At 36.3% G+C, this 18,201-nt stretch overlaps 1 protein-coding gene across 1 annotated transcript in view; it reads left to right on the forward strand.

Annotated features, from left to right (window-relative positions):
* LOC140138773 (nuclear receptor subfamily 6 group A member 1-like) overlaps positions 1–10,485 on the forward strand; it is an 85,685-nt gene extending 75,200 nt beyond the window's left edge. The window contains exons 4-5 of the mRNA XM_072160540.1: positions 8,165–8,939; positions 10,066–10,485. Coding sequence (XP_072016641.1) covers positions 8,165–8,939; positions 10,066–10,298 — 1,008 coding nt within the window. The 3' untranslated portion in view covers positions 10,299–10,485. The remainder of the gene's footprint in view (positions 1–8,164; positions 8,940–10,065) is intronic.
* The last annotated feature ends 7,716 nt before the right edge of the window (positions 10,486–18,201 follow it).

Raw genomic sequence — 18,201 nt, forward strand, 5'->3', positions numbered from 1 at the left:
ATATAATTCATTCACAGGTATGAAAATTTTTAGCGTTTTAGATTTCAGAGTTTTTTGTTATTGTTTTCAATGTTTTTCAGCCTATTTCTGAATCAAATTCACAGAAAAATTTTCAAGACCATGCAGTTTTCGTGCCTGCATTCACTGCGTTATTTTCTGAACACTTTCATCTCCAAAAAAATAGGCCTATGTCAATGTACGGAAAACAAAAGCAACAGAACCTTACATGGTTCAAATCATTGTTTTCTTTTGTCATTTAGTTTATATGCTCTAGAAGACTATACATTTAAGGGGGTACTATTATACCCCTGCCCAATTTTGTGCTTATTTTTGAATTTTTCTCAAAAATTATAGTGCATTGGGGACAAGTAAGATATGTATATTATTGGGTCAAGGACTACAACTACTGCACTAGAAATTTTATTTCAGCACAAACAACAGTTGTGGAGTTACAGTCAAAAATGAGGGAAACCAATATTTGATCAATAAATCAATAACTACTTGCTTTGAGTTGCTGAATTTTCAGTACAGTATATGTAGTCCTTGCCCCTATAATATACATATCTTACTTGTCACTAAGTTGCTATAATTTTTGAGAAAAATGCAAAAATAGGCAAAACATTGGCCAGGGGTGTAGTACCCCCTTAAGAAGTAGGCCTATAGAATAGTTGATGTCGTTGCATTTCTTTGTTTGTTTTAATTTGCAAGTATATCTGATTGCCGAATTCAACTACGGAAAACAAAAGCACCACGGTCTTACATGGTTCAAAACATTTTTTTCTTTTGTCAATTTATATAGAATACTATAAGAAATATAATAGTAGAACATGACTTTTGTAAACAAAAATATAATATTATGTACAATATTTCTCCATCCCATAATCCACCATGTTTACTAAACCAATAATCATTGTGATACTCACTAGGGTCCACAACATGCTCATCTACAGTATCAGGGGAACAGTTCTTAAACCCCAATACATTCATTGAATGACCTTTGAAGATTTGGGTACAAAAACTCATACTCTGCAACTTGAGGTCAAATTTTGCACAATGATTATGTAATTGAGGTTATTGGACTATGACATTGGGATGAGGCTCTTGTGGTCCATAGTGACTGTACCGCAACGCAATTTAGGATACATCTTTCCAATGAATTGTGGGGGATGTTAGTGGCGAATCCGAGATCTTTTGAAATGGTCAAATTCTACCCCACAGACATAACATCTAGATCGCGCATCCCATCAACGGGAAGAAGGCTTTCCGATCTTCAAAACTTTTTACAGTCTATGGTGCAACAAGCGGCAAAGAATAGCCTATGGTGGGATGGAGGATGTGATAGGGTGAGATGAGGATGAGCGCCATCCGCAGAATCTTGTGTATCTATGTCATTTAAAAGGGAAAGCCCCGCGGGATGAGATTGTTGTGTGTCTTTGAAGGCCAAAACACACTTTCAATTGGTCACGTTCTGTCCAAAAGCATGTTTATGAAAACATCCTGAATAAAAATAATAATAAAAATAATGACGATATGAATTGGCGTGAAACACTATTTTAATTTGCAAAAGAATAAAATAGATGTTGGTCAATTTCTGGGAAAAGAAAAGTACGGCTTGAAGATGCAAAGACCTATCACCTCGGATCTCTGTGTCGTACAAACAAACAAAAACAAATAAACATTTTATCAGATTGAGCGAAACTCACTTGCTGATGCAAGAGATAAAATATGAGGGGGACGGATGCGATATTTTTGACAGTGTGCAATAGTCAAATCCTGGAGGGAGGGGGCCTTTATATACACAAATGATAGTACGGGTATGTTTTTGGACCGCGCAGCTATTTGCTCATTCCTCACATTTCTGTGGGGTTTTTCGGGCGATTTTCAATCAGAGAGCCAAGATACACCCTTGATTTTGACAGCTCGTAGCTCCGAAAGACCCCCTTTTTAAATACCCGTATACGCCGTCAGATCCCAAAGGCCCACCATCTCCGAATTCCAGGGAGCATACCAACCAAAAATTGATGGTCCCCCCCGAGTCAAATGAGAAACCCGAGCATCAACTACCCCCCACCCACGGGTTCATGGCATTACTCACTCTTAAGAAATAAAGGTTCTAAATAGAACCTGTTTTGTCCTCTCAGGAGAACCCTCCCTCTTGAACCTTTAAAAGGTTCTTGAATTTTGAAAAACCCTTATTAGGTTCTCTAAAGAACCAACAACGGTTCTGTATCACATTTTGGGGCCATTTCGACGGTTTTGCAACCATTTTTGGTTTTAGAGAACCTCTAAGGCTAAAGGGTTGGGTTCTCCTGAGAGGACAACTTTAGAACCTTTTTAGAACCTTTAACGATCATCACATTCTGAATCACAAAAGTGCAAATGAAAATGGCACACTTCATCGATCAGCGTGATGCAACATTTATAAACATACAACATGGTCATAAATGATTTTATTTTATTTAATGAACAATGTTAAATCAATAGCACTTCCTATCATATATAATATCATCTTTTATATGCTTTTCATCTTTTGCATCCTCTAAGTAAAGCCATCCATGGATAAACTTTGAAGGAACTTTCAACTCCTGAAGAAGTCCTTGATTCATCCAAACACGCATAACTTAAGTAATCACGGTAATCAACAAATCGAAATTAACTTTATTTGGAACACATGAGGCATAGCTTGCTACACATTAATGTTCCGGCGATGAAATGTCCAAGGTTTTGTGGAGGTTCAAGGAAATGTCGCCGGGCCTGAAAATTGACTGACCAATGCTGACCGGCTGTATATGCACATATTAAACTCGCGGTGTTATTATTATCCCACCATGCATTTGCTGTCGTAATCATTGGTAATGCATATTTCTTGTCAATTCTTGGCACATTTTGACAAGGAGGAGTCAAATTTTTAAATTAAAATCTCTTCTTTCATTCTTTCATTTCTTTCGTTCTTTTTCTTCTTCTTTTTTCGTTTAATTCGTTCTTTTCCTTTTCATTCCTTCATTTTATTCTTTTTCTTTCGTTCTTTTTTCTTTTCGTTTCATTCGTTTTTTCCTTTTCATTCTTTAATTTATTTTTCTTTCGTTCTTTGTCTTTCTTTTTTGTTTCATTCGTTCTTTTCCTTTTCATTCGTTCATTTTATTCTTTTTCATTCGTTATTTTATTCTTTCGTAAAAAAGGGAGGCCAGGAATGAAAGAAAATAAAAGAATGAAAAGAAAGAGAAAAAGAAGAAACAAACCGAACAAATAAAAATATGCATAAAGATGTTTATGAAAAACTGCGACAAAAATGACAGAAAGCAATGTACATACAGCTCCCCATGTGGAGCAAGACACCGTGATGCGAGCTGGATGTTCCAGGAACTGCACAAACAATCCTGGGGTTTAGTACCGAGGGTATGCCCATAATGCCATGCCTGGGGTACTTCGCGTTGCATTATGGGAAGACATTTATTTTGCATCTGGTCAGTGGTCAAAATTAAAGTGGATCTTTACGATAAAGTGGACAAAGCGCAAAGTTTACGTAGCGGTCAGCATGTTGATTGACCCATCCACGAGATTACTTGACTGCCCCGGGTTGAAAATGCGTTCACTTTATCACATTAATGACCAGTGACCTTGTGTCTAGTATGAATGTGCTTCGATCTGCGCATGTGTGGTGCATTGATGAATGTCATGAATAGCGACCCTCGGAGTGACCTCAAGATGACCACATGAATTGACCGCTGATGACATCAGACTCTGTGGTTTGATGGACAAAATGTTTTGGCAATGTGTTCTAGCTTCTAGATCTGATATTTTCAAGTACTGAGTAGTACATCGCGCTATGTATTTGGGGGTATTATATTGCTACATTATAGAACAATGTTTTTGGCATCCTTACACCTCAAATATTAATAGAACTATAGATTTGGTTCCAATTTTCTAGATGCCACCTATGATTCTCATGCACGAGGGGTCGAAGGTTAAAAAAGGACCACAAAGAAAAAACTTTTTTAATTCCTAGCTACATGATAGAACAAATTTAAAATTTTGGCCCCATTATGAACTTCGACCCCTTGTGGGAAGCATAGGGTGCATAGAAAAGAAATGAAACCAATTCTATTTTTATCATTAGAGGTGTAAGGATGCCAAAAAACATTGGTTCCACAATGCAGCAAAAGTAGATGCTAACTAAAAAATCACCCGATATAATACCTGTACTTTAAGTTTCGGTAAACGGTCACGTTTCGTGTCTATATATTTCCACCCTAAATCTTAAGGGCTGGGGTATGAACGTTTGGGCAGTATTTATTGTGGGACAATAGAGCACATCAGACATATCGAATTGCATTCTGAATACGAAGAATGTCCTTCTAATATCAAATAATTTTGATTTTTTGAAATTCGCAATGTAATACACATTTTATGGCAAATCATTAAAATTGATATTTTGATATTTAACAGTACTCGAAGTAAACTTTATAAATCTGATGATTTATATTTGAAGTGTATGTAGGTGGGATGAAAAGCCGACGATCAATTGAAAATTTTGACCTTTCGTATTGAAGATATGGATTTTTTTCCCAAAACACAAACAAAAATAGGTCTTTTGGGACAAAAATCCATAACTTCAATATGAAAGGTCAAAATTTTCAATTGATCGTCGGCTTTTCCTCCCTGCTACATACACTTTAAGAATATATCATTAAATTTATAAAATTTACTTAGAGGACTGTTATATCTCAAAAATGTGAAAAATATCAAATTTTATTAATTTGTCATAAAATTTGTATTATATCGTAAATTTCATAAAATGAAAATTATTTGATATCAGAAAGACATTCTTCGTATTCAGAATGCAATTCGATAGGTCTGAGGTGCTCTCATGTCCCACAAAAATACTGTCGAAACGCTCAAAACGCTCATTCCAGATCCCTTAAGGCACGAAGTCAAATATTAGGCCAAAAAATTAATGATTTGGTTTTCGCCCTCTCCTTCTCAATTTGTGTGATTTGGCCGATTTTTTTATGTTTTTTTTTATTGTTGTTATTTTTGTTGTTGATATTTTTAAGTTTTCAAAAATTTTAACACTTTGGAATGCTTTAGGAAAACTTCATATACAGGCTGAGTCAAAAAGAGGTAAACTCATGTTTGAGGGGCTGTTACTCGAGATCTCTAAAGAATCTGCTAAAAATGAAAAAAATACCACTGGAAAGGGCAAATTCTACACGTCTAAATGAAAAAAAATGTTGCAATTGCTCACAGCAAACTAAAGTTATTCTCATTTGAATACAACCACCAATTTTTGTAGCTGCACACGGTTTCACTTCCCGAGTAGGGGCCTACCTATTATATTGATTAGTAAGGCGCGACATTCAAATGCAAATAAAGTTCTGTGGCAGGTGTGGTTTCTATCAATAATTCCTCCATGTTATAGGGCTCTTTTCAATATGAATTTTACTTCATTGCACTACATCATAATAAAACAGGCCAATGACAACATGGCACCACAATTTACAGTACGGGGGCGCACGTTTCTATCGACGAAGTATCTACTACCTCCATGATGAAACTAAGAGTTCGTCTCCAATTTCCTACAGCAAACCGGGTTTCATGTAAGGGAGCAGTATATAAGAATGTGAACAAGCTCCATGTACATGGGACACTAAGGAACAGACAGCCGGAAGCTTCAGGAATACTACGAACTGCTAGATCACAAGTGAACATTGTTAGAGTTAGACATGCGTTACAGCAAGACCAAAGATCACCTTAATCCTTTACCCAACATTCCCCAATCAAGCTTCTGCCGGATAGTTCGTAAAGACTTGAATTGGTATCCCCACAAACTGTAGTACCGTCATGGACTTTGTTAAATATTGATTAAAAGCAAAAGTTGCCTTTTCAACAAAAAATCCTGTTAGCACTTTGCAGATTCGTCGAGATTGAAATGGATGAAAATCAATCAGCCGTGTGCAGCTACAAAAATGTTGGGTTGTATTCAAATGAGTATAACTTTAGTTTGCTTTGAGCAATTGCAACAATTCTTTTTTTTTATTTAGATGTGTAGAATTTGCTCTTTCCAGTGTTTTTTTTTTAAAGCAGATTCCTTGCAGATCTTGAGTTATAGCCCTCGAACATGAGTTTACTTCTTTCTGACTCAGCCTGTATGTATATAAATAAGTTCATAATATAGAACAAGGATCGTTTCTCAATCTTTTTGTGGGTTTTTCCCTCAGAAACACACATTTGAAGAAAGGAAAAGAAAAGGCCCTCCTCTCCTCGAACGCTGTTGGGGATGGGGAAACTACTACATGTAACAATGCAAATTTTACAATGAAGAAAAAACCTCCCTCCTTCCCTCCCCTCATGAATTCATGAAAATCCTCTGGACGAGAACCAAAACAGTAATTTTATAAGGCCTGAAGATTATAGTTCTTTCCATAAATAGGCCTACTTTTATATACAAATCAATTGCAATATGGTGGTGGTGTTTTTATTTTTAAGGGTAAATAAATAAATAAATATTTTTAGAGTCGTAATTGAATCGGTAAATTAAGTTGTCATTAAGCAAGAGGGTGGATTCCTTCACGTGGTGGAGCACTCGCGTGGAGACGTTATTGTAATTGTTTACATCAAAATCGCTCACCCAAAATCAAGTTATTTTGCATGCGATGACCATGACCGTAACCTTGCTTAGATAACCGACCCATTCTTGTTCAGTTTGAAGAGTGTATGGTTTGAATAATTGGCTATTCCAGATGAAATCCATACGCCCCCTGTGGAAGAAATGTGTGTCAATTTTAAATGGCGTTACTCCATACGCTCTCCTGTGTGGAAGAATAAGGCCATGTCTTCCGTAGGGGGTGTATGGATTTCAACTGGAATTGCCCAAATTTCGGATCTAAAAGTGACGTGTCATTTATCCGTTTATTCTTTGCAAACTTATATATAGGTCTACTACACCCGGTACCCCCTGCTACGATAATTGCCCAAGTCATTTTTTGAAATTTAAATATACTATAGTCCATACCTTCCTCGAGTCAGTAAACTAAAATCAAATTTTGAGATTTTCTCAATAACTGTTACTTTTTGCAGGAATCTGTTATGCTAGTTGGATTCCTTGCATCATTTCCTTTCTGAAAATGTGTACTTTTATATACTTCTCATCATTACATTTAGAGATACAATAAAAAAATTACTGACTCAAGGAAGATATACATACAGACAAAAAATGGTTCAAGCATGCATTTAAAACATAATTATTCACCAATCTTTGCACAAGAACAAATGAGATCAAATAAAAGGAATAATCAGAAGTGAAAAGGGTGATACGTAAGCGATGAATGCTTGAACCGTATTTTGTACTTAATTGTTCACAAAATTATAAAAAGTGACTTAGGCAATTATCATAGCAAGGTGTCGATATATTAAATGAGTATTAGTATTTGTCAAGAGTATAAAAATGTCGCTTACAGCGGCGTAACGCATGCGCATTGCAGACAAACAAACACGATCAAGCTTGTGATTGGCTGATGTACGTGATCATCGCGCCGCTGTGGCATGAAAAGTATATGAATAAGTTAACATCCTACCCATGTTTCTTCCTCCGTCTTTTATTTTCTTCTGTATTGGCCACCATCTTTCTCTTATTCCTATAATCATGTTAGCACTTTCCCTCGTTAATTTCCCCGATTAGCCAAGCAAATTTAAATCAAAAACACAGACATAATGATTACTTTATTTAAATTAATCAATCGATAATCAATGGGTATTCACCCTAAGAAATAAAGGTTCTAAAATTGTCCTCTCATGCAGGAGAACCCTTAGAGGTTCTCTAAAGAACCAAAAATGGTTCCAAAACCGTCGAAAATTGCCCCAAAAATGTGATACAGAACCGTTTTGGTTCTGTAGAGTACCTTTAAGGGTTCTCCAAAATTAAAGAGCATTTTTGGGAGGGTTTTCCTGAGAGGACAAAAAGGTTCTATTTAGAACCTTTATTTCTTTTAGAGAGTAATGACCTACTTTTAATTAAATATCTTGCGCGCAAAATCCGATCACGTGTTCATATATAGAGCAGCTGGATATCTTTTCCTATAATACGTCGTATGTCACGTGTATATGTTGCGAATCACTTGGATGACAAATCAAATTAAATTTCTTTGTTTCATTTTTGTCGTTACAGCTAACTCCAGAGGAGATCGAGCGCATCATGACTGGAGAGGAGTACGAGCTAGAGAGTGACAACAAACAAATGATCCACAGTCCAACCCGTAGCGATGGCATCTCTGACCAGCTATCCCCAACTTCCTTTTCACCCGGTAGTGCCTTCTCCCCGGCCGGCACCGTCGGTGCCCGATTTGAATTCCCCGCCCTTTCTATAGGCACGCCCAACAGTGCATTTTACCGCGCACGAAGTGCCAGCACAGGCGACATGTCCGCTGCCATTGCGGCCGCTGCTGCTGCACGGGCTGCTGTGTCGTCGGCACCCTTGGCTATCCTCCCTGAAGTTGAAGCTTTAGTCCACGCAGAGAGGGCACACACTATCGAGCCTTTGAGTCTACCAATGAGCTTGGATAAAAACCAAAACGCGGGCTACCCTGAATTGTTTGAGCTTTTGTGCAAGTTGATGGATAAGATGATCTACAAACACGTGCAGTGGTCCAAGAACTTACAATTTCACGACCGATTGAACGTCCCCGATCTTACACTGCTCCTAAGCAACAGCTGGTGTGAGAGTATGCTGCTGTCGACGCTGCACTCGCAACCGGCAAATCTCTTCCACGAATTGGCGGTAATTTTGAACAACTACATACCCAGCGAGGATGAGCTTCGACGATTTGGACAGGAAGGGCTGGAGATTATCGATATGGCGACAGCGATGGTGACCAAGTACCAGCGGCTGAGGGTTAGTTTCCAGGAGTTTGCGTGCCTTAAAGTCATCAACTTTCTAAATCCAGGTGAGTAGAAACTTGCAATGGGCTATTCCTGAAAATAGATGCGCACCCCCTATAGAGGACTTCGGATTTCCAGACTTTTTTTCCAGTCGTGATTGTTGGAAATCCAGACCTTTTAGTGAAATCCAGCAGAAAAATAGTTCAAAATCAGAAATCCTCAATTTGAGTGCTCATTATCTTGGGCATTTCCATTCTGCATTTTGATTTTTCATTCATTAATTACATTTCCAAACTTTATCAAATTAACATTGGCAACTGGAATTCCAGTCGTTTTCAGAAAGCAAACTTAGAAATCCAGACATTTCTTTTATTGAAAAGTTAGGGCCCTACTCCTCTTATTTGTGAGATAGGCTTTTACGACGGGACGGGAGTTCATAACAATTGGTAAGTTTTTAGCGGGTTCTCCGTCGGACAAATTTAGAACTGTTAAGCTTTCGTCAAGAGTAGCTCTGACTTCTTCAGGACAAAGTACCTAAGAATGAGACATGTAGGCCGCCCCTTGCCTACTGGTGGCTCTGAAAAGAGCCGTTCACTGTAGAGTGTCTCTTGTCAACAGAGAACCAAACCCTCACTACCAAACCAAAAGCAAAAAGTTTCAAGCATCATTCAGAGGTTTATATTAGAGGTTTATATTAGAGTGATGATGCGTGAAGTGAAGATGTTTTGCTGACTATATCAGATGAGATGAAATATCGCCTGTCTGCTGATGTAAAATGTTTGGTGGCTCTGAAAAGAGCCGTTCGCTGCCCCTTGTCAACAGAGAACAAGCAATACTCCTCTATAGACTTATTTTCTGAAATAGCCCAATCAGCCAAACTGTATCTTATACGATGTTGTTAATCATGTTGTTCCATTTTTTTTTATCGGAAGCCTTTCGATGTGTATTACTTTACTGCCGTAAACATAGATTGGTCCAAATATCTGTATTTGTCAAATTCCCCTGATATCCAGAAATTTAGAATATGAAACCGATTATGCCGATGCGTGCTATCGTTTCTAGTACCGAGGTGTTTCTACCGAAGTTGCGTGCAAATGTTTCTAGTGTTAAGATGTGTCTAGAACCTTTCCAACTGCAACCCAAAAGATTACCAAGCTTATATATTTCGTGATTTGGTTTTACTTATTACAGAAACAGAAGACCTCGCCGATCCATCTTCTATCGAAGAATTGAGTAAGCGCCAATACTACGTTCTACATGACCACGTGCAGCTGAACAACAACGAAGGAGCCGACCGCTTTCGTGAGTTGTTGCTTATCATTCCCGACATTCGCCAATTGGCGCGAAAAATTAAAGACATGTCGTTTGAAAATGCACCATTGTTGTTTAAAGCTATCATGCACGCGTGCAACGCCAAAAAGTGAGAAGAGAATGCAGACGTGTAACGTTTTGACCAAAAGATACCAAAATATGAGATTCCCAGCAAATGGCCAACACGTTTTAATAACGTTTAAATGTTGGGTTATGCAAAGGTCACGTTTTTAAAATGTTTTATATGAAAAACACAAGAACAATATTTAAAACTGTTGTCAAAATGTTATTGTAAAATATTTTTTGATAAATAAAATAAAAAAAAAAAACCGTTCAAACGTGTTTTTGAATGTTATTAAAACGTTAAATCCTTAATAAACTTTGACTTCTATACGTTTGTATAACTTGAAACGCTTTATGTAAAACGTTTTGTATTTTTGCTGGGGATTCTGGCTTTTTTTATCTTAAGTTAAAACATCATGTTCGCTATAAGCGGTAGAAGTGAGGAAAGGGATGTATTAAGTAAATAAACGCATGCCGTTTAAAACTTTTAAATAAAACGTTGTTACGTGCATGCGTTTAACGCCAAAAAAGTGATAAAATGTATATTATATAAAAAAAAAGCCAAAATAAGTGTTCATGTGCAGCTATATAATGTATTTTATGAATGTGTTGTTAGGTATAACAATACATGAAGCTAGTCCAGACGAAATCCATACACCTTGTGAAGAAGACATGACTTTACATATTCCACACAGGGAGTGTGAATTTCAACTGGAGTTGTCTGAGTGATTCCATTTGAAATCTACATCCCCTTTGTGAGCGATTAGGACCTAAGGTTTGTATGGACTTCAACGGGATTAGCTAAGTAAGAGCCAAATTTTCACATGCAGCTATAAAGGACTTATAAGGGTACATGCAAAAATATTTTGCACAAAACGGATGCCAAATTGCTCCAAAAATGATAATATAGTAACCCCGGGCAAGTAACATAATTAGAGCAATTATAATGAGAATAAGCAATGAAGTAATTCATATTTCCTTCTGGCCATCTCTGGTAGTGCTCATTGGTATATCAAATCTTAGCACCGTCTGCTAATAATAATCCGAGACCGAATTTAAAAGTTCAGTTCCTGTCAACCGGACCACGAAATCCCGATCCCGTACTGTGCAGGTCAGCAACCAATCACGCCGCGCCTTTATCCTGGTGGCACACGCAAACTACACCAGGCACAAAAGAAACTCGTCAGTTATATTCATCCTTGCTGTTCAATAACTTGATAATTTTGGATTATTCTGAAATATACATTTTATTAATTAGACTTTTCTTTCTCATTTGACACCCTGTTCGTGAACATTGACCAAGAATTGACCAAGATATGCGCATCCAAACTCTCAAACCCCAAAATGAAAAGTTGCAATTTTAACAATTCAATTGTGCCTAATACACTGTGTGCTTTATTGATTGGCCCGTGGTGCTTGTGTGCAATACAACGATGCGTTCCCATTGAAAATCGTTGAAAATGCAACTTTTGATTTTGGGGTTTGAGGCTTTGGAGGCGTATATCTTGGTCAATTCTTGTTCGTTTTTCACAAACAGGGTGTCAAATGAGAAAGCAAAGTCCAATTAACAAAATGTATATTTCAGAATAATCCAAAATGATCAAGTTATTGAACAGCAAGGATGAATATAACTGACGAGTTTCTTTTTGTGCCTGGTGTAGTCGTTTTAATTCGGTCTCAGACTATGGCGTACATATTTGGAGCATAGTTGATGAATTCGACTGCCTTGCTCGCACGGAGGTTTCCGAATTCGACTGCATTGCTCGCACGGAGGTTTCCGAATTCGACTGCCTTGCTCGCACAGTCTCTTGCACGTCTTGCAACCACGAAACGTATAGGGTAGGCCTAGGGTTCACAGTGGGTAGGGTATGTCATTGGTATAATGTAAATGAAGAAAAACAGTAAAAAAATGTGGTTTGGCAGCGACGGATCTCTGTAGGCCTATGTCCCTATAGAGTACTTGTCGCGTCTTAGAAGATTGTTTTGTTGTAAAATGTGCTTACAACACAATTGAACAGACAATAAAATGTCCCTTGTTGTCAAGACGAGACACTTCGGGACAGTGTAAAAATATCATGTTCAAGTATTTATAATTGAAGACCGAATTAAAAAGACTACTTTGCATCTGACGTCAGGGCAATGGCGCGGTGTGATTGGTTGCTGACCTGCGCAGTACGACATTTTTAGTCTGGTTGACAAGACGTCATACGCAAACTAGTCTTTTTAATTCGGTCTTCAATTATATACATTTTTGCACTTAATCGGACGGGAGTTTTTAATTTTTGGTTGCATGAATGCTAAAACTTTTTTTTGTCAACAAATCTCCAAAAATGCATTAGTACATTTTTGTAAACAATTTATAGTTGATCTTCAGACAGGGGCCTAATTTTAAAGATATTAGGCCTAATACTTGTATTGTAACACTGGTATCATCATGAACATCATTGTGAAGATGATTGTGAGATAACTTGTCCAGGAGTGTCTGGTTTTGATAAAACTATGCCAAATATTATATGTAATGAGTAACCGTAAAATAGAGTCCGATTTTGTTCGTTGTAAAATTGGCCTATTCCAGACAGATGGCCCTCTCACTAGGATCCACAACATTCTCATCTATCTGGGCAAAGTTCTTTAACCCTAATACATTTGTACATTTATTGAATGACCTTTGAAAATTTGGGTACAAAAACTCATACTCTGCAACTTGAGGTCAAATTTTGCTCTATGATTGTTTGATTGAGGTTATTAAACTATGGCATTGGGATGAGGCCATTGTGGTCCATAGTGTCGAGAGGATCTGAAGGCTTGGTGTACTAAAAATTTGTAAATCCACAAAAAAAAAGAGAAAAAAAAGAACGGAATGGAAATCCAGGAAACAATATGTGGGTTTAAAAAATAAGTTACAAAACAGGAAAAAAATTGAATTGTTTTTAACATCGCCAAACATTTTGCTGCAATTCCTTAGGCTGAGTTCACATCGGAGTATGGTTTCCGCTATACGTTATACGCTCATTCGATCAGGCTTAGTAAACATACTCCTATGTGAACTCAGTCTGAATACCGTATGCAGTATACTCCTATGTGAACTCAGCCTAAAGAAATAATGCATTTGTAGGCCTATGCCAAATAATATAGGATTCTGGTCTCATATAGAGCAATAAACACACTCATGGAATCTCTAAATTAAGGGAAACCCCGGATTTCCCACATCTTTTTTGCCAGAATTGGATAAAGCAGCAGGACTAATTCTGGAAATCCAGTTGGATAGTAAAACCCCGGATTTCTCAAATCCTCTGTGGGAAAGGGTGAACTGGAATAGACCAATCACTAGGATCCACAACATGCTCATCTATCAGGGCACAGTTCTTTAACCCCAATGCATTTGTACATTCATTGATTGACCTTTGAAAATTTGGGTACAAAAACTCATACTCTGCAACTTGAGGTCAAATTTTCCAATATGATTGGTTAATTGAGGTTATTGAACTGTGTCATTGGGATGAGGCCATTGTGGTCAAAAGATTTCTATGGAGAACTGATCGGAATTATGAATGTGCAAATAAGTGCTCAGGCAAATGTCCTCTTTCGAATATGCATGTCTTTATAACGCAAATGTAATCTACTGCTGCTTCGGAACTTTTGTATAAATTGAAGCCAAACATTTCATCTGCAGCTATAATGAAACACTTTGTCTATTTGCAAGATTCTTATGAATATTTTGCAACCAAAGTAAGTGTTTTGTGTGTGTATTTAGTATAAAAATCTAACATTGATAAATTAATTTGGTTTGTGGGCCCATTGTTTAAAAGAGTTGTACATGTATAACATCAGGTTTCCATGGTAATAAAACACATATCGTGCACTCTTAGAAAAAAAGGTTCTCGGGGCTCTAAATACAGGACAGTTCAAGGTAAAAAGGTTCTAGGAAATTGTCAGAACCAAAATTGGTTCTTTTTAATATTTATGAACCTGTTTCATGTTCTGGCATTTGCAGAACCCTTTTAGGTCTTTGTAAAACTATATATCTACATACAGGGCAGCTATAAGAACCTTTTTGAGTTCAACTTTGAACCTTGTTTTCTAAGAGTGTGTCTTTTAATATCATAATAGAAATAATATAGGGCCTATATTATTAGGCCCAGGGTACATGCAAGGTAAGGTGGTACCTGTAAAAAACTTTCCATTGCCAGTGTATATAATGGTATCAATAATGATTTAAAAAATAGTGTGAACGTGTATAATGTAGATTTTACTATTAGTTTTAGATATTCAAGATGATATTAAGATTAGTCGGTGTCAAGCACAATGCTTGTTTGTTAGCATTATTATATTTATATCATTTTAATACCTCAATTTAATATATTAACTAAATTAAGATTCAGGGAACACGGGAGAATGAATTGGGCATATTTTTTGTTGATTATTTGAACAACAAATTGTAATGATATACTTTGATTTTTTTATAGTTATATTTTTTTTCTTTGGAAAATCGGGATAATGATTTTAAACTGTAAACATATACCACCGATAACCACCTCAACTAAAATAATAAGCTGCAGCGATATAATCTCGTTTAAGGAAGCGTTGCTCCTTGATGATAATGTAAAAAGTGTTTTTATTTTATGAATTTGTATTCTTTTATATATCTATATATACGTGGGTTTATATTTTGGATCTTTTTTTCTATTTTCTATCATTGATGATTTATAATCTTCCACTAAAAATGTAAACATTTCCTGAACTATTGTAGTATCGCGTTTTGTCCAATTGTGTTGTAAATTGTTGAATGTTTTGTGAGTGTTGACAGTATGATGTCGCCGTGACGTCATTATTAAGTGGCGTTTCAAATCGTGATTTGATGACTTGAGATATGAGGTCCAGCTTTTCTTCTAGCTTTGCTTTGCTTTTCAAAAGTGGAGAAAAAGTGCGCGAAACAGCTACCTCAACGCGTTGACGTCACTGTCACGGTCAGTATGGAAAATGGTATTATGTGCCAAATTGAAACTAAACCGTACTGTGACACTTGTTTCACTTTTTAAAGGGAATTCTTGTCATTAAAGCTCAATTTGAGTGCTCGGTTGAATTTTGTTAATCCGTTATAATTTTAAATGAAAAGCAAAGTAGATCGGAGGTTGAAAAGAGACGATTGTCCATTTCTCAGGTCATCTTACAGACAGACACGCCGTTATAATTGTTGTTAGTTGATAGAAATAGTTCTTTCTTTTGCTGAAAAATGTAGTTTGTTGTTGTCTCATCATTACCACCCTCAAAGGGACAAGGCTCTAGAAAGCGCGCCAAATATTTGGCGCGATAGACTACTTCTGCTTAGCAGATTAGTATATTCCTTAAAAACATATTTAACAAAAACAGTAGTAAAGCTATTATTATTATTTTAGTCGTTGTTTATTTTCTTTGTGCTGCAAGTTGTTATATGCTGCAAATGTTTGCTACATTTTCTTCTATCTCAGAGTGGCTAATTGTGCTATTCTAATTAAAATCCACACGAGTACGCCCCCTATGGAAGACATGTCCTTAATCCCCTACACAAGGGGTGTAGATTTCAAATGGAGTTACCCATTCAGGTAACCATATTTGAAATTCACACTCCCTGTGTGGGAGATTAAGGACATGTCCTACATAGGGTGTATGGATTTTAACTGGACTAGCCCATCGTTTTCTTTTGTAATGATTATATGTTATTATCAAGAGCGGTTAAACTTGAATAATTAGGGTGGGTTTTTTGGGGGTTTTTTTTCGAAGTTTAAGATAGCGAGCTTGTTGTATGGTAAACTCAAAATGATATTTGTTCTTTTATCAAATTGTAAAAATATAATAGTTAGTTTTTCATTATTGTTTCATTATATTATGCAGTTGATATTTGCCATTGTTTTAATTAGGTTTATCCTTCCTTCTCCCCCTCCCCCCAAAAAAAAGGTTTCCATTCTATGTGTGTTTGGTGAATGAATACCCACCGAAATGCCTGAACTCCATAACGTGCCATTGTATTCTGGTTTCGGATCTTCTCTTGTTTGTTTTTTTAAATGCCTAAAATGATTATTAAAATGGGAAAAATGTTTGATCTTTTATTTAACCTTTGACATGCCTACAACAGACTCGTTATCATTTACTTTCTAATATTTACTTTACAAAGTCAAATATTTTAAGATTTTTAGACGGATTGTACATATTTTACTTTAACACGGGTGATATTAGTTTCTCGTATAGTCGTAAATATAATACGACTTAACATGTTGAATATTTTCAACCTCGTGGTGTCTTTTTAAAGGCATTTTTTTTTCTTCTAAAAGTTGTTTATGTTCTCAACGATGTGAGGGAAATGTATAATTTTGTTAAGATAACTTAGCGCTAGCTTATTAATTACGTTTATCAATTTATTATTAGTTTAAATTTTGTGAAAAAATGGGTATTAACTTGTACATAGATTTGTAAACGTCTTTTGAGCTGCATGCAATGTAAGCTACAAAGTATGTGAAAAAATAATAAAATTAATACTATATATAACCGTAACGTGAACTTCAGCTTACATTTTATGGAAGAGAGAGAACGGAGAAGGAAGGAGTGCAAGATTCGAGTCCTCATAATTAAAGTCTAATGTCACTTGTGTCGCCGTTGTGCATGCTTTGATCAAGTCACTGTCAACTAAACCACTTGGAAATGGACATATTTGCCCGGTATTATTTACTGATGTAATTTGGGACACTACGAAAGGGTAATACTGATAAGGCCAAAAAAAAAAAGGTTTGTCTCAAAGCTCACGAGAAATTTAAAACAAATGCGAAATGCGATTTTTTTTTATTTTTTTTATTCTATTCCGACTTTTTTTCGTGGTATTTTGAGAAAAAAGTCTGATTTTCGCCGATTTTTTCTGGAAAAAACTAACAAAAAATTTCCGCATTTGTTTTTTGTCAAATCGTGGGATTTTACAAACGCGCGCAAGCTTTGAGACGAACCTTTTTTTTTTGGCCTAAGTGTGTGGTCCGATTGTAACATGTACTAGGGTCCACAACATGCTCATCTATCAGGGCACATTTCTTTAACCCCAATACATTTGTATGTTCATTGAATGACCTGAAAATTTGGTTAGTCCTACAAAAACTCATACATTGCAACTTGTGGTCAAATTTTGCACTATATGATTGTTTAATTGAGGTTATTGAACTATGCCATTGGGATGAGGCCATTGTGGTCCCAAACATTCTTATTCTCAACATTTTTAGTTCAATTTTCCCAACGGTTGGGATTCACGACTTCATGGATGGTTACCACAAATTATCATGATTTTGTTTATACCGTTTAAATGAAATATATTTCAGGCCTAAAATTTAACTGGAGTTTTGAGAAAAATATGAGCTTTGACCTGATACTAAGTATTTATTTTAAATTTAATGGGGTAAAATGTGGGGGATGAGTCTATTAATCGGTCCACACCTTAGTTAAGTATTTACCCAACTGTATTATACTGACTGCAGTTTACTAACGGGAAGGTGTATGCATGGTTATTATGTTGTATATTACAAATTGTCATATTGTGGCCACAGTGGCCGCCCATAGATATGATATTCACCAAAATGTTCAGCAAATTGGAACTTACGGTACTATGTCGTTCGTATCCATAATTAAAAGAAATTGCATATTTCTATGCAGCAAAGTTTGTTTATTATAACGGGAAGGTGTAAGCATGGCTATTATGTTGTATATTACAAATTGTCATATTGTGGCCATAGTGGCCGCCCATAGATATGATATTCACCGAAATGTTCAGCAAATTGGAACTTACGGTACTATGTCGTTCGTATCCATAATTAAAAGAAGTTGCATATTTCTATGCAGCAAAGTTTGTTTATTATAAACTTTTTCCAATGATGTGATATGTTGTGGCAAGCTTGTAGTAGCGCAATAAGTTTTTGTTACCCATTAAGGGATGGGGTATGA

Source organism: Amphiura filiformis, chromosome 18, assembly GCF_039555335.1.
Source record: "Amphiura filiformis chromosome 18, Afil_fr2py, whole genome shotgun sequence".
Taxonomy (NCBI): domain Eukaryota; kingdom Metazoa; phylum Echinodermata; class Ophiuroidea; order Amphilepidida; family Amphiuridae; genus Amphiura; species Amphiura filiformis.